At 44.3% G+C, this 26,557-nt stretch overlaps 1 protein-coding gene across 6 annotated transcripts; it reads left to right on the forward strand.

The window, feature by feature from the left end:
- Positions 1-197: 197 nt before the first annotated feature.
- TTF1 (transcription termination factor 1) lies at positions 198-25,769 on the forward strand. 6 transcript variants are annotated; one of them, XM_082468144.1, is made up of 11 exons: positions 198-271; positions 3,793-4,817; positions 6,141-6,367; positions 7,713-7,898; positions 8,855-8,933; positions 12,177-12,307; positions 15,313-15,547; positions 18,052-18,141; positions 20,104-20,169; positions 24,439-24,524; positions 25,637-25,769. In XM_082468144.1, the coding sequence occupies exons 2-11, from the start codon at positions 3,811-3,813 to the stop codon at positions 25,756-25,758; spliced, it is 2,229 nt and encodes a 742-aa protein (XP_082324270.1). In that variant the 5' UTR covers positions 198-271; positions 3,793-3,810; the 3' UTR covers positions 25,759-25,769. The 6 variants fall into 6 exon arrangements, 5 of the variants coding, with proteins under 5 accessions (XP_082324270.1, XP_082324269.1, XP_082324271.1 ...); XM_082468143.1 differs by having other exon boundaries at positions 25,422-25,680; XM_082468145.1 differs by lacking the exons at positions 24,439-24,524; positions 25,637-25,769 and adding an exon at positions 21,720-24,432.
- The last annotated feature ends 788 nt before the right edge of the window (positions 25,770-26,557 follow it).

The raw sequence follows: 26,557 nt of genomic DNA on the forward strand, positions 1-26,557 counted from the left end.
TAAATGGCATGCATGCACGAATAAGCAAGTCGGCGGAAGGGCTCTGTCCCACTTTCTTAGTTTTAGGATCACGCTCTACCCTGTCCCACCCGACTCGCAACAAGACCGGGAACAAACTGGGCAGAAAACGACGCGAGTCACAGCCCCACAGCCAGCGAGCTGCTACGGCAGCGCGATGCCGGAGGGGGGGGCCGGAAGTGACGCAGGCCACTTCCGCTTCCACGACCCCAGCACTTCCGGATTGGAAGGCAGGTGGCGACGCGCTCGGAAGGTAGGTGAAAGCGCTTTATAGTTGCTCCGGCTTTTTTCCCAGTTTGCGTGTCTGAACCGAGCAGTGTGTGGCCGCTGTCTTCATCTCCCCGGAGGCCCGCCTTTGGCCCAGGTCCCCAGGGATGGGGGTGGCGCCTGTTTTCTCCGCAGCCGCTCCAAGCCCCTCCACTCGGGAACCTCTCGTTCGTTCCTCCCTCTCAGCCCCGGAACGCCCACCCCGGGGCAGAGCAGGGTCTCCAGGGCACCCCAAAGTGGGGAGGGGATCGGGACCAGGCTTGGGCACGTCCCTGCAGGGCGGGAAGTGGTATGTTCCGAATAAGTGTGAATAAATGTATATCCATATATATCGAACGCCGGGGAATCATTTGGGAACCAGACGGACGAGAAGATCCCAGCCCTTAGGAGGCCGGTTATGTCCCAACGGAGCGAAGTGCAGTAGGGAAGCCGCTGGATTGTTGAGAAACATTGTAACGAGGAGGCGGGACCCAGAAGGGATTAGAGAAAGTGAGTTTCAAACTTAGACCAGTTATAGCGCAGAAAGGTAACGGAGGAAAGGCATTCCTGGGAACATGAGATGCTTTTGTAAAGTCCCTGATAACGAGAAGGATCATGGTGTATTCTGGGAACGGAAAGAAGACAGGATGTCTGAAACCCAGGGAGAAATGAGAGGTGGAGAGGTAGGCATGGACTAGACTAGATCATGAAGGGCATGGCAGGTCTGTAAGGATTTGGGACTTTATCTTAAGAATAATGGAGGGACTTCCCTGGTGTCCCAGTGGTTAAGAATCCACCTGCCAGTGCAGGGGACACGGGTTCGAGCCCTGGCCCGGGAAGATCCCACATGCCTCAGAGTAGCTAAGCTCGTGCACCACAACTACTGAAGCCTGCGCTCCTAGAGCCCGTGCTCTGCAACAAGAGAAGCCACGGCAATGAGAAGCCCGTGCACCACAACGAAGAGTAGCCCCCGCTTGCCGCAACTAGAGAAAGCCCACGCACAGCAACGAAGACCCAATGCAGCCAAAAATAAATAAAATAAAATAAATAAATTTATAAAGAATAGTGGAGAAGCCATAAAAAGGCTTTAGTGGGAAGTGACTATATATTTAAAACATTGTGCTGAGTTCAAGAGACCAGAAGGAGAAGCATACAAGGTATTTACAAAAAAGAAAGAAAGAAACTAATGGAAGGTAAAAATATTAAAAGGAATTATCTGCTCTGTTCATTGTTATTGAGAGATCCTGAGGGAATTCTCTGGTGGTCCATTGGTTAGGACTCCGTGCTTCCACTGCAGGGGGCACGAGTTCAATCCCTGGTCGTGGAACTAAGATTCCGCCAAGCCACGCGGTGCAGCCAAAGAGAGAGAGAGAGAGATCCTGAAAGATGGGCCAGGAAAGTATCTCTTGAATTTAGTGGCTCGAAGGTCATAGGCACTCTGACTGAAGCAGTCTCAGGGGGGAGTCTTGGAGGTGGAAGCTGTGAAGAGGTGGGTTAAGAAAGGGTTTCTGTGCATCTCTGGGTGACACCAGGCAGGAAGGCCTTAACCAAAGCTCTTGGTGCCTCCGTCGGAGGTGAGATCCTGGGGCTGGTAGATTTGGCTTATAGGTATCAGTCCATATGTTTGTTGTTCCCCATCCTTCCAGCTAGACAATTCTTACAGCTTCTTGACTACCTAGAAGAAAGTAGGTTCCTTCTGTAGAAAATGTGCCTAAGCATTCAGACTTGAAAGACCACTGACACAGAGAGGTCTCCAGGATCTGTTGTTAAGTGAAAATAGCAAAATGCAGATCAGAATATACAGATGCTACCTTCTCTGTGAGAAAGGAGGGGAAATAAGGACAGATTATTTTGATGTTTGAACCATGTAAACGTATTACCTTCAGTATTACTTTTAGTCTCAGAGAAATAAAATCTTAAAAATTGAAACGCAGAAGCAATACGGAGCAAGGAGAGTTGTAAGATGTGTTTGTAAAATTATATTTTTAACCATGTTTTTTGCAAAGTACATTTCTATTCCTGTACTTAAACTCCAGAATGCACGTACTCTGTATAAGAACTGACATTGGAGCCTTATTAGACTTCATTCCGACTTATTGCAGAACTTGGACTTTTTGTTGGACACTAACAAGGCCCATTCAGCCTCTTTCTCAAAGAGGCGATCTTCTAGTTTGAGGTCAGTGGATACTTGATGTCCCCGCTCTGAACCACAGCTGGGCTAAATGCTACAAAAGAGAAATAGTTTGCTATGAAAGTATATCATTTGGGGAATGGGCCAAGCTCAAGGGGTCAGGAAAGGTTTCTTTCTTTTCTCTCTCTCTCTTTTTTTTTTTGGTAAATACTTAAACAGTACGTTTACATCCTTCAGTTGCTTGTTTTAACGCTTGTGTTTTTTTAAAATACATTTATTTATTTATTTATGGCTGTGTTGGGTCTTCGTTGCTGCACGCAGGCTTTCTCTAGTTGTGGCGAGCAGGGTCTACTCTTTGTTGTGGAGCGCGGGCTCTAAAGCACAGGCTCAGTAGTTGTGGCGCACGGGCTTAGTTGCTCTGTGGCATGTGGGATCTTCCTGGACTAGGGCTCGAACCCGTGTCGCCTGCACTGGCAGGTGGATTCTTAACCACTGCGCCACCAGGGAAGTCCTTAATGCTTGTTTTTAAGTGAAAGCAGTCTGTATTCTTGTTCTGCCCCTTGCTTTTTAAAAAGTGAACTATTTCAGTTCACTTTAAAAGAGTAGACAAATAAGAGTAGACAAAAATATAACAAACACCCCTGTACTCATTACTCCAGTTAAGAAATAAAAGATTACAGATATAAGAGAAACTGGCTCTCTACTTGTTCCTAATCCCTGAATTTACCGGTTATAATCCCCATGCTGTATTCATAGTTTTACTACGTATGTATCCATTCAGAAAAGATACATGAAACTTTTTTTGTGTTTTAAATGTAATGTACATGGCATCATAATGTATATATTTTCTTAACGTAATATACACGGCATCATAACATTTATATTCTCTTAACGTAGTATGCATGGTATCATGATGTTTATATTCTTTTAAAGCTTTCTGGAAGAAGTGATGTTCAAGCCAAGCTCTGAAGGATGAAAGGAGGCAGGGTTGGGGTAGGAGACAGTGGAGAGCGGCCCAGAGAGAGGGAGTCGTGATTTATAAGACCTCAAGCCAGGGAAAGGATTGGAGCATGTTTGGGGAACCAAAAAAAAAAAGGCACGTGTAGCTGGAGCACAGAGTTTGAGAGGAGAGGTAGAAGATGAGGCCGTGGGGGACTAACGGCCCCATCATGGCAGAGCACCGTTCTCAATTAACTATTTTTTTTTCCATATCATAAAGGCAATGGAACCAGACAAGTGAATTACAGTGAGCTTGCTACGCGTTTAGAATAATAGAAAATTTATAATCATGACTCTAGGCTTGTCATTTGTCCTGCAGTTTCGTTTTTGTGTGATTTTTTTTTTTCTCCTGAGGCTAATGTTTAAAATGCTCTGCAAAAATAAACCATGTGGTTCAGTTTCCCTATAGGAATAAAATGGAAGGAGAATCGAGCAGATTGGAAACCCACACTCCAGTTTTCGTCAAGAAAAAGACTAAGCATTCTGTACATAAGGAGAGACATGGCAGGCATCCCCATGAAAGTTTCAGAGACTCCCCCCTGGCAAATGAACAGGCTGACATATCTAAGGGTAAAAAAAAGAGAAAGGATGCCCAGCATCTTGTTTCTTCTCCTTTGGAAAAATCAGAAATTTGCGATGAGACTGAAAAGTCCACTTCTATACCCAAAAAGAAAAAAAAGAGAAGAAAAGGTGCTTTGGGAGTCAATGAGGAAACAGGTGTTTCGTGCGTCCTGGTGGATAAAGAAAACATTGAGAACACACCAAAGAATTTTAGAAAGGCTGTCGATGTCGTTTACATTGATGTAAGCAAGGAGCAAAAGTCAACAAAAGGGCCTGAAGCAGATGAACCGCATTTAGTTACTGAGTCACGTGAAAATGAGTCAGAACTGCATGATAAAGTTCGGGAGAAAAAGCATAAAAAACATCGGAGGAAAGTTGCATCCTGTGACGCTGTCCAGGAAAGTCTGGGTGCAAGCATCACCCTGCCCGGATCAGAACCCCAAGAGCAGAAACCCCAGCCTCCCATGGGCCAAGAAGGTGAAATTGCACAACTGCCAGTGTCTGCAGATCAAAGCAAGTCTAAGAAAAGAAAGAGGAAGCGTCGACATAACCAGGAGTTCAAGGCCTTGCCTACGCCTGACAGCGCTGAGAACATACACTCAGAGGGATCGCAAGTGATTGGTGAGGTCGGCACTGCAGGGGGCAATCAGGAGTCCAGTGGCCTCAAGAAAAAGTCTAAGAAAAGGAAGAGAAGATCTGTTGATACTGCCGTGGCTCCTGGCGGTGATTTTTCAGTGCTCAGGACGAGCTCTGAGGACATGCTCTTTGATTCAGCGGAAGGTAATGGTACCTTGATTGAAGAAAGTGCGAAACCCAGGCCACAAGAGGAGAAACCCCAGGCCTGTTCGGAAGAGGTGCAGAGGTAACGTGCGGGTGTTGAGCCTTCTGATGATGTGCGTCTTGGGTGTGAAGTCTGCCCGTTACCTCTTTGTTCGGCCCGGCCATAGTAAGTGGCAGAAATCATAAAGAGATAGACCATCAAATGTATAGGATGTCGTGCACATTTAACTGAGTAACTTGGCAGGTACCTTCCGTTCTTCATGTGTAAAATAAGGCGGTTAGATTCTGTTTTCACTAAGAACTATTCCAGCCCTGAAATTCTATGCATAAGTTTAGAAAGAATTTTAAGACCCCACAGTTACCTTGTCTGTATGTACAGAGATAGGAGAAAGGATCAGAGAACTTAGAATGTTACGGAACAGGAAAAAAGCTTGAATTTGGGTTCTCCTTAATAAAAGAAATTTAGATATCGTTACTTATATAATTATCATTTAGGTACACTGGCCGGTGAATAGATGCAGGAATTTTTTTAAAGCACTTTATTTCAGTTCCTGGGAGTCGGGACAGGTTTTCTCCCCATTTCTACTGTGACTTTCTTACATTTGCTAGATTGTCCTGGCTTAAAGTAGTTTCATGTAGAAGTTAAATGGCAGAGGGCCCAACTCACATCATCCTCTGTGCCATCTCATTGGGGACATTTTTAGATCACTGATAACGAGGCAGGAATGTTCTCGGCCTGTGGTTCTTAACTTGTATGGGGCTGTGGACCTGTGAAAGCTGTTGACCCTTTGCTCAGACAAATGCATACAGTGTTGTTTTTGTTTTGTTTCAGTTTCCTGTCTGGGTGGTTAGCTGATGCAGTTGACTAAGAGCAGCTTTGGACATCTGGCAGAAAGTTTGTGGGAATGAATTAGTGATAGATACATAGAAAACTATGTTTTCTTTATACTGCGGAGGGGAAAATATGTGGCTGTTGTTAACTGCAAGGAAGCAATTGTAACGATGTAAACCCTGAATATTGACTTAACTAATTAGTAACCATTATTATAAAACATAACTCATGGGGGGGGGGGGAGGTGTCTTGAGTATCCATGGGCATAGAAGAGGGCTGAGCTTATTAGGAAGTCAATATCTGAAACAATAAAGTTGAGAAATAGTAACATAAGAAGCAATGCCTGGTGGAAATAGGGCTTAGGGCAACATGTTTACCTTCCAGGCAGCCTCTGAGGTGTATCCAAGTTAGTAAAGCTATAATAAAGGGTTCAGACATCACAGACTGAATCAACTCCAAGATCCCAGCTTTAATGCTGTTGTAGTCAAGGGGAGAGTCACTGTAAGAAAAGAATCTGAAAGCCATTAGGGCACGTGACCTGTCAATGTTAATCAATCCAGTTTTTCTCCTTAGATTAGAACCTACAAATGAAGAAGAAAGCAATTTGGAGTCGGCTCAAGATCCTGAAACCAAATATTTATCTGAAGATTGGAGAGATTCAGATAATTCAGACGTGGATTTGGGTTCCGCTGTGAGGCAGCTCCAGGAGTTCATCCCTGATATCAAGGAGAGGGCTGCCACTACAATTAAGCGAATGTATCGGGATGACTTGGGACGCTTTAAAGAATTTAAAGCCCAGGGTAAGCTTGTGGAACTTGAATATTTGTTGAACTTTTCTATATGCGTAAATAACCCTGATTTTCTTTTGTGAGCGATTCAGATTTATAGATTCACAAAAAGCATCCCTTAGCTACTTTCAGCTTTATCTCCTTCCAGAATCGTTATCTGCACTGTTAAATTACCAAAATGAAGTGCACTAGTTTTCCTCTTCTTTGCCCAACTTCTGGTCGGGGAGGCGAGGAAAAACGGGGCTAACGGATCCAGGTGGTCCACAGACTAGAAGATCAAGCCTGGAAGAAGAGGGGGAGGAGCTTAAGTGGTTGAGGCACTGGGAGGGGGGCACAAGTGAAATCAAATTAAAACACGCATATCAACATCATCAGCTTTGATGAGGTATAATTTCAAGGATATTAATTTGAGGGTGAGCTGCTTGTAGTGGGCATGGCTTCGGGCAACACCCAGCTTGGTCTCCTTCTTGATTTCACTGTGTTACAAGAACCTCCCAGAAAGCTTACTGGATTTCAGAATGAACTACAAATGTAAGGCTGTGTGCTGCAAGTGAGCAGTACTTACTGATGGGTATCTGCTGGGTGAGGCCCAGTGCCACTGGTCACTGAAAAAAGTAAAAAGAGGGGCCTTAGCCTTATGGAATTAATCATGTTGATAAGATTCGTTTTTTAAAAAAATAGACAAATTGATCAAGAAAAACACAATTTATAGAGCTATATCTATAGAAGGACCCCATTTTATTTCTGTAGTCTATGTTGAAATTTTTATGAGTATGTATTTTATAGAAGATTTTTAAAATAAGTCTAAGATGAGGAAAATGTACTGTGTAATGCAGTCAATAATAATGAGACTTGAGTGCTTTGAGTTAATGACGAGGAATAGAACGTAAATTGCAGTGACATTGTCCCCACCCCCCCACCCCCCCCCAATATATATACGTAGAGAATATACAGGTTCATGTTTGTGCCAACCAGCTCCCAGCACTGCCTTGGGGGGAGGAGGGGCAGAGGAGAGTGAAGAGGGGGGGCTTCTTTTAAACTTTTATTTCAATACTGTTTGAATTTTTAATGAATATCTATTACTGTTAATTTACTTTTTAAATAACTGTGTAAAAAGGAATTGATGACACAAGAAAGGTCACATTGGAGTAGGATGACCAGGGAAGACGTTGGGAGGACAGTGTGGCTTAGGCCAAACTCTGCAGGAGAGCGAATGTCAAGGGCACAAGCAGGGGCTGCTCCCCGACAGGTGGGGAGGAGCTGACGGGTGCTGTTGTAATTGCTAAAGACCAAACATTGGTTCGCTCTCATTCATTGTTGACAGTTGTGTACCTTTTTCTCCTGCCCCAAATCCTAGGTGTCGCTATTAAATTTGGCAAGTTTTCCGTGAAGGAAAATAAGCAGTTAGAGAAAAACGTGCAAGAATTTCTGTCTCTGACAGGAATCGAGAATGCAGACAAGCTGCTGTACACAGACAGATACCCAGAGGAGAAATCTCTAATCACCGACTTAAAAAGAAAATACTCGTTTAGATTGCACATTGGTAAGTTTATAACTGTGGCCGCCTTGACCATCCATAGCCTTCCAGCCTTACGCAGATAACCGCGGTGAGTATTGAGCACAGTGTCTGGCCCGTCCAGTACATGCAGTGCATGTTAGCTGCTGCTACGTTAATAGTATTTTTATTGCCAGCCTGTACATTCAGGGATTTGGAATGTGTTCATGTCTCCCAAGAATAGTGCTTTTACAGGTTTTCTAACAAGTTAGATGATCAGCTTCCAGCTTTCCTACTTGGTAACCATTACGGTTTTGGTTTCTCTTCTTGTCCTCTATTGTGTATTTTTTGCATATACTGCACAAAGTACTCTGGTATACACCAGAGTCTCTGAGGTTTTTTAAGTAGAGCCATATTTGTGCTTTGAGCTGGAACCCTCCTCTTGGAGGTAGCCTGGGGAAGTTAGAAGGTAATGAAGCAATGTAGGTTTGGACTGGAAAAAAAAATCTCTCTTGAATTTAAAGAGGATAATTTCTTAGGTGGAATGCACACAGGAAAACAGAACGATGAGCCCCTGCTGGGGGATCCTTTCATCTTTAGAGTGGCAAAGCAGGAAAAAGCTTATTCATTTGGAAAGGTTTTTTGTTTATCTCACGGAGAACTGCTGGCGTGTGTCCTCCACCTCTGCGCCCCTTCCTCCTAATTCAGATTATGTTAAAATCCCTTTGCCTAATAAGGGTCTTTTCCATGAACTTAGTAGACCAGAAGCTAGAGCCTCTGCATACTAAGCATCTAGTTTTCAGAGATCGCCAAGGAAACTGGGGATTTTGTATATCTGCTCCCCAAGACGGCTTTCTGCGGGACATAGGAAACCGCAACCTCCACCTGGGGTCTAGGATAGCGCGTGTTGTAAAAAGGGGCCCTTCTGGGTTTCTTTCATAATTGCGACCGCATTCCATGCCACGCTCTGGTTGTCCCTCTGACCACCTCTCTTCCGACTTTAGGTAAGGGCATTGCCCGGCCCTGGAAACTCGTATACTATCGAGCAAAGAAGATGTTTGATGTCAACAATTACAAAGGCAGGTAAGAAAAAACTTGAGCAGAGCATTTCTCTCGTCTTTGCTGATACTGTAAATCAAAACGTACACAACAAAATCGTGAAGAGTTTCGTGTGTGAAACCAGATGTGTCGTCAGGTGTATGTCTCCAAAGACCCTTTCGGTTTCCACCTCTTGAATAAATCTTCTGTCATCTTCCCATTTCTAAATCCCTGGCTTTTACTTTATGCTTCCATTTTAGCATTCCCCATGCACTGCCTCTTACCGTTACCCATGCAGTTTTCTCAGCAGTCTCCCAAGTTGTAAGCTCCTTGTGAACCCAGACATTCCTTCTCAGTGTGATGTGTGCCCTTCAGCACTGAGCCCAGTGCTTTGGGCTTTCAGTAAATATTTGAAGGTGGGGGTGAGCACTTGTGTGAGGTCATTTAAGTGTGATTCGGTAGCATCAATGCAGAGCTTCATGTGGCAGTAGCCATTCTCTCCTCCCTTTTTTCCTAAATAAAATACCCAATTATGGTCTGTTTCCAACATTCCAAATAAAACAAATGTAGACCGAGCGTCAGTGGTGGGTAAGCACTCTGCTTAAGGACAAAGGGATGAGGGAGAAAGCATCAGCTCCTACCCTTGAGGGCCCAGACAGCCACCTAGGGCTCAACTACTGATCTCACTTCCAGGAGGCAGATGGAGTGAATCTGGCAGGGCCAGTTGGGTCCTACTTAGCACCGTGATTTTAAATCAGGACATAGGTACTATCAGAACTTAACATTGATATGACCTTGGCTTCTTTTTAAAAATTTTTACCTAAAGAAAATAAACCTGAAGTAGAGGAAAGGTGCCTCCACACAGACTGAAACCTGCCCTCCCTTTTTCCCAAGCCCCCGCTGTGTAGTTTAAGGAAATTCACTAAAGGTGACATTTTAAATGGGACCAAAAAGATGCTTTTGGTAAATGAATGAGGTAACATGTTTTTCTACCTGTTACATCACTGTGGGAAATGACATTTTTCGAATAATGAAAGTCTCATTCTGATAATAAAGTTCATTCATTGGTACCATATTATTTGTGTTGTGATGACCACTTACCCTTAAAGTATTTTTCCAACTTAAGGAACTCTTAAGTGAAAAAACCATAGAAAGTCAAAAATCAAAGAATTGTAAGGCTCCAAGGGGCCATGGAGGTCAGTACACCTGTTTCCTCATTTTTGTACGCTCTGTTTTTCTCTCATGTCCTCTTTTTTGTTGCTTCAAGGGTACCTTTAAGTCTTGTTTTAAATCTCAGGAAGACCCTGCTTGCCTTGTAAAGGAAACTGCTAAAAAGCTTGATTCTTAATGGTGAAGGATTTCGCGTCTCTATTCACCACGCTCTGCATTTTAGATACATTTCTGAGAATGCTAGGATCTTACTGTCCCACGGTAGTTGTGGATCACCCTCATTAGAAATGGTTACCCTCTTCCTCCCCCCAAAAAGGAATTATAAAATGTCATAAACATGGCTTTTTCTTCCCTTAAACATTTAAGATGTTTAATCTCAAAATCCCCATGTATTACAGTGCACTTTAATTCTTTTCTTTTAATATATTTGCTTTTATGTGGGATTCCTGCATCTTAACTTCCTTAAACCGTGACAGATTTGTGCTAAGGCATCTGTCACATCTTTCCTTTTTTTTTTTTTTTTTTTTTTTTTGGCTGCGTTGGGTCTTCATTGTTGCGCACGGGCTTTCTCTAGCTGCGGCGAACAGGGGCTACTCTTCGTTGCAGTGTGTGGGCTTCTCATTGCGGTGGCTCCTCTTGTTGCGGAGCATGGGCTCTAGTCGCACGGGCTTCAGTAGTTGTGGCTCGCAGGCTCAGTAGTTGTGGCGCACAGGCTTAGTTGCTCCGCGGCATGTGGGATTTTCCCAGACTAGGGATCGAACCCCTGTCCCCTACATTGGCAGGCGGATTCTTAACCACCGCGCCACCAGGGAAGTCCCTGTCACATCTTTATTGAGCATCTGTTGTCTGTCAAGCGTTACGGGTACCAAAGTGTAGAAAACTGACAGGGTCCCTGCCCTCCGAGGACTTCCCCTCCAGAGCTGTGCTGTCCATCCTTGCGACCACCAGCCTCACGTGGCCATGGAGCACTTGAACTATGGTTAGTCCAAGCTGAGATGTGCTGAAGAGTGAAGTATGCAATGGACTTAGAAGGCTTGTTGTGGAGAAGAGAATGTAAAGTATCTCATTCATACTTTTCAGTTCTGATTACATGTTGAAATGGCTGCATTTTAAATATATTGAGTTAAATAAAATATGTTATTAATTCATTAAAACTAAATAAAATTAGGGACTTCCTTGGCGGTCCAATGGTTAAGACTCCGTGCTGCCACTGCAGGGGGCGTGGGTTCAATCCTTGGTTTGGGAACTAAGATCCTACATGCCGCATGCTGCCGCCAAAAAAGAAAAACCAAAAACATGGAAGGCAGAGTGGAATGGTGGAAAGTGGTCCTTGGTGATTTGATTGAGCTCCTGGATTAAGCTAACCCTAGGGCCCACCTGTATCTGGACTTTTCAACTGCGTGAGCCAATAAATTATCTTAAAAAAAACTAAATAAAATTAATTTTCACATGACCCCTAGAAAATTCTAAATGACATCTGTGGCTCATATTTCCATTGGCCAGTGGTGGCCTAGACGAAGAGTCAGATAAACCAGGGAAGCCACGAGTGTACAGTTGCCAGTGGTGACGGGGGCAGTGAGAGAGCAGCAGAGTGTCCTGTGGGAGAGGACAGCAGGGCACCTCCAGCCCAGGTGGTCAGGGAAGCCCTCTCTGAAGATGCACCATTTAAGCTGCTTCTGAAGAGCTTGCAGGAGCTTTCCAGTGGTGGAGGGAGGCCATTCCCACCACAGGTCCAGAGGCTCCGAGGTGAGAAAGGCCGATAAGACCAATGGGGCTGAACTTAGGGAGCGCCGAGCTTTGCAGGCACAGTCAGAAGTTTGGGTTTTATTGTGTGAAGCCTTTATGGGTTTGGCTGGGGAATAGCATGATCGGATTATTTGCCCTGGGCTCTGTGTAAGTGAGCCAGGGACTGCGGTGACTGACTTACAGGATGCTCATGGTTGAGATGCCGAGACAGGAAGTATCTGGGCGCAGGTCCTTGGTAGGACTGCGCTGAGCTGGTTTCCTGACAGCCAGCCCTATACGGCTTCTCCTAGCGTCGCAGCATGCTGCAATGAGAATAGTGGTTTTAAGCTTGTGGTTAATGCTCAGCTGTGATCTGTTTTCCCTTCCTCTAAGGTATAGCAAAGGAGATACCGAGAAGCTAAAGATATACCAGTCCCTCCATGGAAACGACTGGAAAAAGATTGGTGAGATGGTGTCTCGAAGTAGCCTCTCTGTGGCCCTGAAGTTCTCCCAGATCAGCAGTCGTAAGTCGTGGTCTCTAGAGCCCACTTGGGTGAACGAATCAGCCCAGAACGGCCCAGGGCCCAGGCATCACTGCAGGCCTATGGCCTATCTTCTGAGAGAGTCATCACTTTTTCAGCCATTCTCTTACTGATTCATTTATTTCTTCATGCATATTGATGCAACCTATATTCACCAGACTGATTTCTGCCACACCTTATTTCAGTAGCTTTCAGTGTGACTCTAACTGCCAGGTAAACTGAAACCCACTCAGCCGGTGGGCAGGAGAGCCTGGGCCACCAAGGTCCCTTCCTCAAGGTGGCCAGGGAAACCATCACAGGGAGGACCTGTTAGTCAGGGACGTTTCCCAAAACCAGTGTCAGTCATCTCTTGTCTCTTCTCCTCTTTCATAAAAAGCTTCCTTGGTTATATTCTTCACATTAAAAAGTCCCCAGTTGCTTTCAGAAGACAGTCCTTAGTGGGTGTTAGCTTCAGCCCAGAGGCTCACGTGCTCCGGCCCTGCAGGCAGAGCCGTGCAGCGGGTCCCAGGCAGGTGTCTGCATGTCCGCACGTGGTAAACTCTGAGGTGGTGGAGACCACGCCTTTTGTGCCACCAACTCCGGCCACCGGTGCCATGCGAAGACTCAGCGCAGCCAATTCTGCCAGTTTCCAAGAAGTAAAGCAAACATCTGGATTTGCATGTGTGTGTGAAATCAAGATCTTTTTTTCTTGGGACTCTCATTTTTTAAATAAATAAATTTATTTATTTATGGCTGCGTTGGGTCTTTGTTGCTGCGTGCAGGCTTTCTCTAGTTGCGGTGAGCAGGGGCTACTCGTCGTTGCGGTGCGCGGGCTTCTCGATGCGGTGGCTTCTCTTGTTGTGGAGCACGGGCTCTAGGTGTGCAGGCTTCCGTAGTTGTGGCTCACGGACCCTATAGAGCGCAGGCTCAGTAGATGTGGCTCATGGGCTTAGTTGCTTAGCGGCATGTGGGATCTTCCCGGACCAGGGATCGAACCCGTGTCCCCTGCATTGGCAGGCGAATTCTTAACCACTGCACCACCAGGGAAACCCCTCTTGGGATTCTTTTGATTTTTAAATATTCATCCAAATTGTTACTGGGGAAATAGTAACAATAACATTCTGTAGGTCAAATCAAAGATATTTGTAGCCTGCCAGTTTGCGGCCCCTTCCTTAGCATGACTGTGAGCATCTAGACAAGAAGAGTGAATCGTAGAAGCTTTTGACGCCCTGCACCAAGGACTGGCTTTAGGAATTCACGGGTGCCAGGACTTCCCTGGTGGTTCAGTGGTTAAGAATCCACGCTTCCACTTCAGGGGACGCGAGTTCGATCCCTGGTCGGGGAACTAGGATCCCACATGCCGCAGAGCAACTAAGCCCACGCTCCGCAACTAGAGAGAAACCTGCGCGCCACAACGAAGGTCCTACGTGCTGCAGCTAAGGCCAAACACAGCCAAATAAATTTTTAAAAATTAAAAAAAAAATAGAAAGTTTCATGAGTGCAAAATATTAAAAAAAAAAAGAAGAAAAAAAGAAATTCACAGGTGCCTTCTTCATCAAGTACTGTGGTGGCATCACTGCAGCTGTTAATGTCACTCCAGAAACTCTTGGGGAGAGTTATGTATATAACATGAAAGTCGTTTGGTTATTCTCTTCCCACTAAATGTTTGGAAGCCTTACCATTTCCTGCAGGAGGTATTACTCTTAGAAACAGGAAGAACAGCTTTTTCGAAGTTAAAAAAAAGATTGCTTTAAGAAAGGTTTTTTTTTTTGCAGTTGGTTGTGTGTGTGTGTGTGTGTGTGTGTGTATGTGTGTGATTGGTTCTTAAAAAGAATCTATGGCCACTTTCGTGGTTTCATTTTGATTTGCATGTAACTGATAGTTTGTTTTGTTTTGTTTTGTTTGTTTTGTTTGGCTGCGTTGGGTCTTCATTGCTGTGCGCGGGCTTTCTCTAGTTGTGGCGAGCGGGGGCTACTCTCTCTTGCGGTGTACGGGCTTCTCATTGCAGTGGCTTCTCTTGTTGCAGAGCACGGGCTCTAGGCACGCAGGCTTCAGTAGTTGTGGCATACGGGCTCAGTAGTTCTGACATGTGGGCTCTAGAGCACAGGCTTAATAGTTGTGGCGCATGGGCTTAGTTGCTCCACGGCATGTGGGACCTTCCTGGACCAGGGCTCGAACCCGTGTCCCCTGCATTGGCAGGCGGATTCTTAACCACTGCACCACCAGGGAAGTCCATAACTGATAGTTTTATGTTTGTGTAATTGAGATGTTGCCCATTGTCTTCTGAAAAGTGTCTGATTTATCTTTTTGTTTTTAAAGACTTTATTTTGGGACTTCCCTGGTGGTCCAGTGGTAAAGAATCCTCCTTCTGATGCAGGGGACACTGGTCGGGGAACTAAGATCCCACATACCGCGGGGCAGCTAAGCCCGCGCTCCACACCTGCTGAGCTCACGCGCCCTGTAGCTCATGTGTCGCAAACTACAGGGGCCATGCACCACAACTAGAGAGAGAAAACTCACACGCCACAACTAGAGAGAAGCCCGTGCACCACAACAAAGAGCCCGCGCTGCAACAAAAGATCCCTCATGCCTCAACAAAGATCCCATGTGCTGCAACTAAGACCCAACGCAGCCAAAAAAATAAAGAAAATAAATAAATTAAAAAATAAAAAGACTATTTTTCTAGAGCAGTTTTGGGTTCACAGTTAAAGTGAAAGGAAGGTACAAAGACTTCCTACTTAGCCCCTGCACTACACATGCACAGCACACCCCCATTCTCAACACCCCCCAGCAGAATGGTCCATTTGTTACAATCCATGAAGCTACCTTGACACATCTTAACCCCCCAGAGGCCACAGTCCACATTAGGGTTCACTCTTGGTGTTGTACCTTCTGTGGGTTTGGAGAGATGTCCAATGACAGATATCCATCATTATCATTTTGCTGTTAATATTGTGTTTGAAAGCAAATAGATTAGCAACTTCAAGACCATCCTTTTATGTCAACAGAAAGAAATCATGGTGCTTGGAGCAAGACGGAGACCCAGAAACTAATCAAAGCTGTTGAAGAAGTGATTCTAAAGAAAATGTCTCCCCAGGAGCTAAACGAGATGGATTCTAAACTCCAAGGGAATCCTGAAGGCCGTCTGTCAATTGTTCGGGAAAAACTCTACAAAGGCATATCCTGGGTAGAAGTGGAGGCTAAAGTGGAAACCAGGAATTGGATGCAGTGTAAAAGTAAGTGGTAAGTTTGAGGCTTCTTACATAAATTTCAACAAGATGCATTCCCTGGCCCTCTCTCAGCAACTTCCGGAGAGGGGTGGACTGCTGAGGTTACTAAGAATATCTGTAACTGCCACGTGGAAAGCCTTAGAGTAGGTCAAGAATGATCCTCTCTAATCCGCTACTCCGACCACTTCAATATTAATAGCTGATTTAAGTTAGCATTTAACCAACCCTGATTCATTGTGTGGCTTCTTCACAAAGAACTTGAACCTTTTTATTCTATTTATTTATTTATTTAATTGAAGTATAGTTGATTTCCAATGTTGTGTTAGTTTCTGGTGTACTAAAGTGATTCAGTTATGCATATATATTATGTTTTTATTCTTTTCCAATATAATTTATTACAAGATACTGAATACAGTTTCCTGTGCTGTACAGTAGGACCTTGTTGTTTATCTATTTTATATATAGTAGTTTGTATCTGCTAATCTGCAATTTCAAATTTATTCCTGCCCCCTTTCCCCTTTGGTAACCATAAGTTTGTTTTCTGTCTCTGTGAGTCTGTTTCTGTTTTGTAAACAGAACTTGAATCTTCTTAATATTGAATATTGACTTCTGGTTTCTTCACTCTGTCCCTTTCTTCATAAAACAAGGTTGTTACCTATTTATAGCATGAAAAAAAAATACAAAATTAACGTCTGAACATTTAGGAGGGAAATCACAAGCGTAGTGATCAGTAATGGCTCCACCTTTTTACTTTAGCTTTCGAATTCAGCGGTTCCTCTGTCTTCATCCAAAGCAGGGCAGTCATACTCTTCATCCTAGAACGTCTTTAGGCACATCCATCACGAAGAAGCAGTTTCAGTCCAGATCTTGCTGCACGTTCTTTGCCTGATGTAGCTTTTCCCAGCCCTGGAGGGTTTCCGAGCTAACTTTCAGCTGCAACATGACAGCTTGAAGCAGTGGTTCTACAGCCCATGACCCAGGCCTCCTGCATAAAGGGGGCTCCATCATCTTGACCATTAAAGAAGAATGAAATCCAGAGTGGGCGTGTTGTACGTTAAAAGCAAACGCCTAGATTACACTGTGTATTGTTTATATACCTTACAGTTCTGCTCTAGAGTATTTATTTTACTAGAAGACTACCCTCAGGAAATAAGCTCCAAAGGACAGATAATGTTTGGTGCGGGGGGGAAGTGTGTAATATGGAGGAACCAGAGCCCTTTCTACCCCTATATCTTAGACTTAAAAAAAGAAGGAGTGGGGCCTTCCCTGGTGGTGCAGTGGTTAAGAATCTACCTGCCAATGCAGGGGACACGGGTTCAAAGCCCTGGTCTGGGAAGATCCCCCACGCCGCGGAGCAACTAAGCCCGTGCGCCACAACTACTGAGCCTGCGCTCTAGAGCCCGTGAGCCACAGCTACTGAGCCTGCGTGCCACAGCTACTGAAGCCCTCGTGCCTAGAGCCCGTGCTCTGCAACAAGAGAGGCCACTGCAATGAGAAGCCCGTGCACCGCAACGAAGAGTAGCCCCCGCTTGCCACAACTAAAGAAAGCCCGTGTGCAGCAACGAAGACCCAACACAGCCAAAAATAATTAATTAATTAATTAATTAATTAATTTTTTAAAAAGGAGTGGGTTATAAAGCCTCAGTTGGAAGATGATATGTCAGTGTCTTAACAGGGAAATGATGAAGGGGAGCCGTGCTTCAGAATCAGCATAATTAAATAACATGCAAGGGTTCTTTTTTAATTTGAAGAAAAAAGTAGGAAACTTGAACACTGAACATAGATTTACTTCATGAAACATTGAAATGGCATCAATGGGTACATTTCAAACCAGTGAAGGTGGGCGGCTATTAGTAAAAACAGTGTCAGTTTCTGTGTGAGTGCGTCATGCACCTCCCTTCTCAAGAAAGTAAATGTCACAGCTCATGATCTGTCCGTCAGATTGTGACAAATGTCACTCTTCAAGAGAAGCACTTTTTAAATATTTTTAATTGGGCTGCTGCTCTCATTAGGAACTTCAGGGAACCCTTTCCCTCAGCCATGAACTTTGGACCTTCGAGGAATCATTGAATCATTGATCACTTTACTAAATCTGTGTAATTTGGTGTTTCAGCACTTGTAATGGTAATAAGAGCAATGTCTCTCTGTTTTATAAGCAAGCAAAAATAAATTGAGTTTACACAGTGCCCTTTAGCACCTGCAAGCAGGCTTATTCTTCCCCCCCACCCCGGCCTTTTTTTTAACTGTTTATTATGGAAATTGTGTAACACACACCAACTTAGAACTCCTTGTATCCATCATTCATTTTCAATAACCATCAACTTTCTATCTATTTACCCTTTCCCATTAAAAAAAAAAAAAAAGGTATATTCTTGATGGTGGTAAATGTTAGCAGTGATGAGTTGTGAAAGTTATGAAGTGGTTCTGAATAAGGACAATTTAAATGAGGCAAACAAAGGACATTTTAATGGAAACTTTACCCCTGAAAATAAACTGTTTTTCTTTCTTTCAATGTAGGACGGAAATTCTAACCAAGAGGATGACAAATGGTCGGGACATATACCGGGGAGTTAATGCCCTACAGGCCAAGATCAACCTCATTGAAAGGTACAGAAATAGAAAGTGACGATATTTTACATGTTTTTCTCTCTAGCCAAAGAGTAGTTGTTAAACAGCAGAATCTGCAGTAAGATTACCACGGTTCATATTCCTGTTCCAGCACTTTCTACGTGCATGACCTTGGACGTGTTTCCTACCTTTCTAGGTCTTGGTTTGTTCATCTTAAATGAGGATGATGATAATAGTACCTGCCTCTTAGTGTTATTGGGAGAAGAAATGAAATAAGGCCTGTAAAACGTAGCATGCCCTCAATCAACATAGCTGTTTTAGTCTTTAAGGCTTTCACATAGACATTGCTTACTTGTGTCCATTGGAAAATGGAGGTAAATACTTCAGGCCGAGCCCTGCTGCTCTCTAGCACGCGTTAGTTGGTGTCACTGCTGCTTGGTCTTTCGTTTTGTCTTTGAGCTCCTGGTCCGTGCAGGGTCCTCCCTCCCCTGATGGACAGGGAGACATGGACCTGTTTTACAAAGTCTACGAGTCTACTGGACCTGGGCTTGTGTCCAGTGAGGAACAGCAAAGAGCACAAGAAACCTTTGGATTCTGGCCGCCCTGTCCAGCTGCATTGTTCTTGCGCTCTGTCAGGAAGCCTGCTTCTCCTTCACTGGTGGGCTTCCTCGTTCTCCACGCTGGCCTGGCTGGGGTTGCCTTCCCCTTTTCTCCTCTACCAGAGAGACAGCAGAGACCAGCAGGGCCAAGGAGGGCATCTCACGTCAGGCAGGCCTGGGTTCCAATGTGGGTACCGCCTATGAGTCGTGAAACCTTGAGCCAATGACTCGAGCTCTCAGCCCTGATTCCTGGCCTGTGGAAAGGACATAATCCCCCAGCTTCATCAGGTGGTGTTGAGGGTAAATGGATTAGTGGGTATCAAGGTCTTAACCCAGTGTCTGTCACATAGTAAGTGCTGAGTACACATGTGTACTGCTCTTGTGTGTCTACATTGAATGGTGAAGTTGTGTTTTTGTTTGGTTGGTTGGTTGTTTTTTTTTTGTTTTTTGTTTTAAACAAGACTGTGTGGTTTTAATTTATTTATTTTATTTTATTTTTATTTTTTTATTTTTATTTTTGGCTGTGTTGGGTCTTCGTTTCTGTGTGAGGGCTTTCTCTAGTTGCGGCAAGCGGGGGCCACTCTTCATCGCGGTGCGCAGGCCTCTCACTATCGTGGCCTCTCTTGTTGCGGAGCACAGGCTCCAGACGCGCAGGCTCAGTAGTTGTGGCTCATGGGCTTAGTTGCTCCGCGGCATGTGAGACCTTCCCAGACCAGGGCTCGAACCCGTGTCCCCTGCATTGGCAGGCAGATTCAACCACTGCGCCACCAGGGAAACCCAGTTGGTTGGTTTTTAATACTTTATTTATTTATTTGGTTGCGCCATGTCTTAGTTGCAGCAGGCGGGCTCCTTAGTTGTGGCATGCAGACTCCTAGTTGCAGCATACATGTGGGATCTAGTTCCCTGACCAGGGATCGAACCCAGGCCCCCTGCATTGGGAGTGTGGAGTCTTAACCACTGTGCCACCAGGGAAGTCCCTGTGTTGTTTTTTTTTTTTAACTGAAGTATAGTTGATTTACAATGTTGTGTTTAACCTTTGCTGTACAGCAAAGTGACTCAGTTATACATATATATATTCTTTTTCATATTTCATTCTTTTCTATTATGGTTTATCACAGCATATTGAATATAGTTCCTTGTGAAGTTGTGTTTTTTACTAGGCTTGGTGGGAGATGCAAAGGGCTCAGGAGGAAGAACGGTGATTTTTTGGTCTGTAGCTCACCCCATGACCTTGGGCTGACCTTGGGTTAGCATGCCAGTGACACTGGGCCTGTGTAACAAGGGAGCTGGAACAGGGCTGAACACGCTGAGGCCTCCCAGCTCTTAATATTCTGCGAGTCCATGAAGATGTCCATCATGTTGATTTTTGGCTTGAAAACTTAATTTCTATTTTTTCTCATAGGTTGTATGAAACAAACGTGGAAGATGTTAATGAAATAGACTGGGAAGATCTTGCTAGCACCATAGGGTAAGGCCATTTGTTTAATATTAATATCAAGCTAATGAAAAAATCAGAGAGGAGTTCTAATAAATGACTGCCTCTCAGATTTGAAGAACAGGACTGAAATTCCTGCTGCCTATGGAGCTCATCTATAAATTGTATTTGTGTATGTATGTATTGGGAACCCCCTGTCTAAGTACCGGACCAGGTAAATCAGACCAACCCTCCCTCCGCTCCAACCACTACCTCCACCCCAAGACAACTGAGACGAGTGAATGAAATGCGTGCAGAGGCTCTTAAAAGCTTCAAGGAGCACGCCGGCTATGACTGGGACGAAGAACCCACGGTCCCTTTGCCCCTAATTAGCCTTTTACCGTTTGCCACGTTGACTTTATCATGCCTCCCTCCCTCCCTCTCCCGCTCCCTTCTACAAGGGAATGGGATTCTTTCCCTTAACCGTTTCAGTGTTAGTGGTGGACGACACGTCCTCAGCAAGGCTGTTATTCTGCATCAGCACAGTGATCCTACTGAAGGCACCTGACACTGATGCACTGCTATTGTCTAAAACACAGTCCCCATGCAAATTTCACCCATCGTCCCAGTCATGTCCTTTATAGCACTTTCCCCCTGATTTAAGATCCAGTCCAGGATCTGTCTCCTTAGTGTCTTCTAATCCACAGAGTTCTTCTGCCTTTGTTTTTGTTTCTTTTTTTTTTTTTTAATGATTGGAGTATAATTGATTTACAATGTTTCAGGTGTACAGCAAAATGATTCCATTATAGATTCGTTTCTGTTATAGATTTTTAAAAATTTATTTATTATCTTATTTATTTATTTTTGGCTGCGTTGGGTCTTCATGGCTGCGTGTGGGCTTTCTCTAGTTGGGGCGAGCGGGGGCTACTCTTCGTTGTGGCGCGCTGGCTTCTCATTGTGGTGGCTTCTCTTGTTGCAGAGCACGGGCTCTGGGCGCGTGGGCTCAGTAGTTGTGGCTCGCGGGCTCTAGAGCACAGGCTCAGTAGTTGTGGTGCACGGGCTTAGTTGCTCTGTGGCATGTGGGATCTTTCCAGACCAGGGCTTGAACCCGTGTCCCCTGCAGTGGCAGGCGGATTCTTAGCCACTGCGCCACCAGGGAAGTCCCTCCATTATAGGTTATTACAAGATATTGAATATAGTCCCCTGTGCTATACACTAGGTCCTTGTTGTTTATCTATTCTATATACAGTAGTGTGTATCTGTTAATGCCTTTGTCTTCTATGATATTGAAATTGTGGGAAAATAGAGGCTAGTCATTCTGGAGAACTTGCCTCAGTTGGGGAGTTTGTCGGATACTTCCTCACCATTAGATTCGGGTTTTGTATTTTACGTGGGAATCAGTCACGGGGGAGGCTGTGTCTCTGTCACCAGGTCACATCCCATCATGAGGCATGTGGTTCTGATTCTGATCCCCTGGCTCTGGCGGCCTCTGCCACACTGCCCCACTGTAGAAAAGTAAGTTTTTCTCTTGGTGAAAAGAAATGGCCACGGGGAGATATTTTGAGACCACATCAAGCTCCTGTTCCTCTTCGGGTTTCCCTCAGTGGTTTTGGTGTGCTGTTCATTTGCATTTCTCATCCGAGGAGTGAGATTTCATCAGCTGTCGCTGTCTGCCTTCACCGCTACGGTCCTTGCGTTTTCAACCAGTTCCTGCCACTGGAGGAGAGGCCACCACTCTGAAGACCTGAATTCACTGCTGGCCAAGCGAGGGAGAGCTGGCTGGCAAAGCACAGTCCCTCTAAGCAAAGCGAATTGTTGAGCATCGCGGGGCTCAGGGGTTGGTGGGCTTTGGGAGGTGGGGATGTTGAGGGACTGTCTGGCCTTTAGTTTGGGAAGGGTGCTGAGGGGAACAGGGCTGCCGTGGCCTGGCTGCCTTTCAGAAACGTGGCTGCTGGCGTGAGGTTGTCACTAATCCGTTAGGAAGGGTGTGAACTGGTTCTGCTGGTTGGTTATTTACACCTCCGGATTATGGACAAAGAACAATCTGTCCTTTTTTTTTTTTTTTAACTTGGAGAATTGGAATCTTTTCGTGGCAGGCCCTGTTGGGAGTCACAGACACATGCCCGTGGTTCCAAACCCTTTCCTCTTCTAGCTCGTCTCAGGGGTGGGGCACCAGCTCTTGGGTTTGTGGGTCCCTGAGAGGGGAGGGTGTTAGGGGCTTTGAAGGAAGGGTATCCTGCTGTGTACCCCACCAGCTCCCATGCTAAGAAGTATTCATGTCGACAGGTCCCTCCCTTTGTAATATCCAACCGCTTTTGAAAAATCTGACTTTTCCAGTAAATGTGTATCTTGTGACATTGCCTCAGATCACATTTCTTAAATTAAAATGGGTTTTTAATGATTTTAAGTAGAATTATATACTTAAATATTGATTGTTCTGGTTAAGGTTTAGAAATCTCAAAGCTGTAAAACAGACATCATGGCATCCAGTCAAATACCATTGGAAATAGTACATCCTCAAAGTTTTAATAATGAATTAAAACAGTGAAAATAATTAAATTAAAAGTTCGGTCTCTTCAGGTTCTTTAAGCCTCCCTTGTGAATTATTTAGGCAGGATTTTAAAGAAAGCATCTCCACCTAATGAGATGTAACACCTACTATCTGGACATGTTTGAAAATGTCCAGATCAGTTATTGTTACTTCTTGAAGCCTGAGCTTTGATCTGCAGAACAACCTGGGCGCAGGGCGCTGTGGGAAGAGGGAAGGCATAGATGCCCTAGAACTTGGGCTTTGCAGTCAGATGGACCGGGCGTCAAGTCCTGGGACTCTGCTCATAATTTAGCCAGCCTTGGGTAGGTCATTCCCTCACGTGCCTCTGCGTCGCGGTTTCCTCATCTGCGAAGTGGTTTAACAGGACCGTGATGAGGACGACAGTAAGGAGACAGTGCGTGGCACGCGGTGCACATGCAGCGGGCAGCTGCTGCCATGAAGACGTAGAAAGAGCCCAACCGTCTTGTACTTCCACATACGTGGCAGATCCAATTATTCCCACTAATCATATAACAACTAGATTAATTAATTACTGAAACAAATATGCCATGCTTTTATGGCTTAGGAAGTGAGTGCCCAGGAAGTGAAGTTAGTGATTTTCACTTTAAAAAAATATTTAAGGTGTGGTTGTTTCCGTCCTACTTATTGTAAATGGAAAATGGATTTGACTCTCCAGAATATCGTAAGCATCCACTTTATTTAGCTTTGTAAAGTAAAAAATCCAGACCCCTGCCTTTGCACTGTGACAAATATATAGTTATCCTAAATGTAGTGGTTAAGAGTGTAGGATTTGTGAAATGTTGCCATTGGCAGCAACGTGGATGGACCTAGAGATGATCATACTAAGTGAAGTAAGCCACACAGAGAAAGACAAATATCATATGATATCAATTATATGTGGAATCTTAAAAAACTGATACAAATGAACTTATTTACAAAACACAAATAGACTCACAGACATAGAGAACAGACTTATGGTTACCAAAGGGTTAGTGGGAGGGAGGTAGGGGGATAAATTAGGAGTCTTGGATTAACATATACACACTACTGTATATAAAATACATAAACAATATGGACCTACTGTATAGCACAGGGAACTATACTCAATATCTTGTAATAATCTATAATGGAAAAAAATCTGAAAAAATTATATATATATATATATATATATATGTATAACTGAATCTTTCTGCTGTACCCTTGAAACTAACACGTTATAAATTAACTATACTTCCATTTAAAAAAAACTGATATCAAAAAAAAAAAAAGAAAAAAGTAGAATTTGGAGTGGACCCAATTGAAGTCCCAGCCCTTCCCCCCTTATTCACTGTAAGATCTTGGCCATCTTCTCTCGGTTTCCCCATCTCCAAAACGAGGGATAAGCGTAAACGAGGAGCCCCCTCGCAGAGTGGTCGTGAGGGTTATTTGTTGCTTTGCGGAGAGCCCTCAGGGTGGGGCTGAAGACAATGTTAGCATCAGCCCCTGTGAGCTAGTGTTACACCTTGTCTTCCCAACTGGTAGTTTAGATTATTCTAGTTTAGACAGAATCCGTCTTGTTGGACTGCTGTTTTTCTTCCTTTTGTGTGTGTGTGTTTAACCAGATGAACAGTAGCTTTTCACATGTGTCTTATTTTTCACATGTATAGACATGAGGATTAAGAAAGCTACTTAGGTCTGTAGACCACCCCTCAATCAATGCACTTAGTACACAGGACTGAAATGATTAATTTTTAAACTGCCACTAACTTTTTGACACCTTTTCCTTTCTACAGAGATGTTCCTCCATCTTATGTCCAAACTAAATTTTATAAGCTGAAAGCTACCTGTGTTCCCTTTTGGCAGAAGAAGACTTTTCCAGGTCAGTATTTTCGATATCTGAATAGTTAAAAACGCAGCATATGGGGACACACGCTGGTAGTGTGACCTTGGGTAGTGACTTCTGGGAACCTCAGATTCTTCAAATGGAAAACGGTGAAAATTGGCAAATTATAACCCCTACCTGACAGGACTTTCAAAAGTACTAAATGAGATAATGAGCTTGAAAAGGGTGGTCACCAGGCCGCCGGGCGTTTAGCAAGCACCGGGTGAGTAGCTGCGAGTGCTTCTGGATTGCACAGCACACGTGCTCACATGCACACGCTCACACCACATGCCTGCACACACACTGATCCACAAAAAACTGGACATACAGTTTCTTCTCTGCAGCCATTTGTAGGTGGTTTACATATGTAATTCCCAAACCCGGACTATCACAGTCGGGTGGGGAACTTGGCAGAAAGATACATACCTGGGTCTCATCCCAGACCCAGTCGATCCTAGTCTCTAGTCTGGGTGCAGAGGCTAGATTTTTCTCTAACAAGCTCACAAGTGAGTCGCCAGTGGCCTGCCCAGCATCATTGTTTGGGAACCGCTGGTTCGGGTAACACCCCGCCCTGCAGTGTGTGACAAAATGCTCCTTGCGTTCAGCAGACACCACTTCCTGGGTTTGAATCCTGGCTTCGCCCTCCTGACTCTATGACTTTGGATGAGTTTTATAATGTCTTTATGCCTTATTTGAAAAACAGGTGAACAATAGTGCCTACCTCATAGGATTTTTGAGAGGATTGAATGAGTGACTATGAATAAAGCAGTTAGAGCCAGGTCTTGCACACGGTAATGCCGGTAGCAATGCGTTGTCGTCATCTGCGCCCTCCGTCCTTTGACCTTGGGAAGAGGCTTTGTCAGATCATCTCAAGATTCAATTTCTTTTCTTTAGAGATTATAGACTACCTTTATGAGACTAGTCTACCGTTGCTTAAAGAAAAATTAGAGAAGAAGATGGAGAAAAAAGGGACTGAGATCCAGACCCCGGCCACCCCCAAGCCAGTCTTCCTGTTTCGAGACATCTTTTATTGTGACGATGACAGTGAGGGAGAAGACGGAGATGAAAAATGTTAAGCGGCTGATACTCTCTCTTGTCCATTTTTCTAGGTCTGGTTGTGTTTATATACGTGTCAATAAAGCTATTTTCACTATTGATTTTACTGAAGAAGGTGCAACAGCCAAAGGAAGGGTATGAAAATAATAACATATTGTGGAACATTAAAAATTGATTCACATTTCATATTCAAGTTTGTCTGAATGTGAAAAGAAAGGCGAGTGCATGAGTAGATTTAATACTTTCTGTGCTATTATATTGAAAATAATTACAACTAATGGTTTTCATACAACAACAGGATCCCAAGTCCCTCTAATGGCAGCAGAGGTTAGTCATGTCCAATGAACTTTTTTTTTTTTTTTTTTTGGCTGCGCCACATGGTTTATGGGATCTTAGTTCCCCACCAGGGATTGAACCCAGGCCCTCGGCAGTGAAAGCACAGAGTCCTAACCCCTGGACCGCTTGGGAATTCCCCCAGTGAACATTTTCATGATGTGGATTCAACTATACGTGCGTTCAGCAAAAAAGAGAACGTTAACAATTTTAATAATGCATGCCGTTTTGCTTTCTGTTTTTCAGTTGTTTAGATGTATATGTTAGCGTGTGTACGTATTAGGTAAGTGGTACAGGGAAGTTTGTGTTCCCGCAAACTGGTTTCGGTTCCCATGTGCCTGTCATGGTGTGCCTATCTCATCTTCCTGAGTGTGATTCTAGTGTTTAAAGATAGGTATTTTTCATACAAGATACCCTCTCAAAGCCAGTCACAGAATTCATCTGGTGTTTAACTGGAAAAAACAAAGAAACCAGCAATCTCTTCCATTGCTTCTGGAAAAACTGCCTCTGTTAGACTTCCCTTGCTGGCAAGGGAAATAAAGTGCCCAGGCTTCTAGCCTCATCTGTACAGGGGAGAACATAGAAAGGAAGGTGTGGGTGAGCAATATCCCATACAGTGAGTCCACCCTCTGTGCCAAGGT

This window comes from Balaenoptera physalus (genome assembly GCF_965194825.1).
Source record: "Balaenoptera physalus genome assembly, chromosome: 7".
In the NCBI taxonomy this organism is placed as follows: Eukaryota; Metazoa; Chordata; class Mammalia; order Artiodactyla; family Balaenopteridae; genus Balaenoptera; species Balaenoptera physalus.

What these genes read in the sequence shown, in the direction of transcription:
- TTF1 (XM_082468143.1), top strand. Translation starts at nt 3,811, where the DNA reads ATGGAAGGAGAATCGAGCAGATTGGAAACCCACACTCCAGTTTTCGTC. An exon ending in TGTTCGGAAGAGGTGCAGAG is followed by an intron (nt 4,818 to 6,140) that starts GTAACGTGCGGG and finishes TTTTCTCCTTAG; the next exon opens with ATTAGAACCTACAAATGAAG. An exon ending in ATGCAGTGTAAAAGTAAGTG is followed by an intron (nt 15,548 to 18,051) that starts GTAAGTTTGAGG and finishes CTTTCAATGTAG; the next exon opens with GACGGAAATTCTAACCAAGA.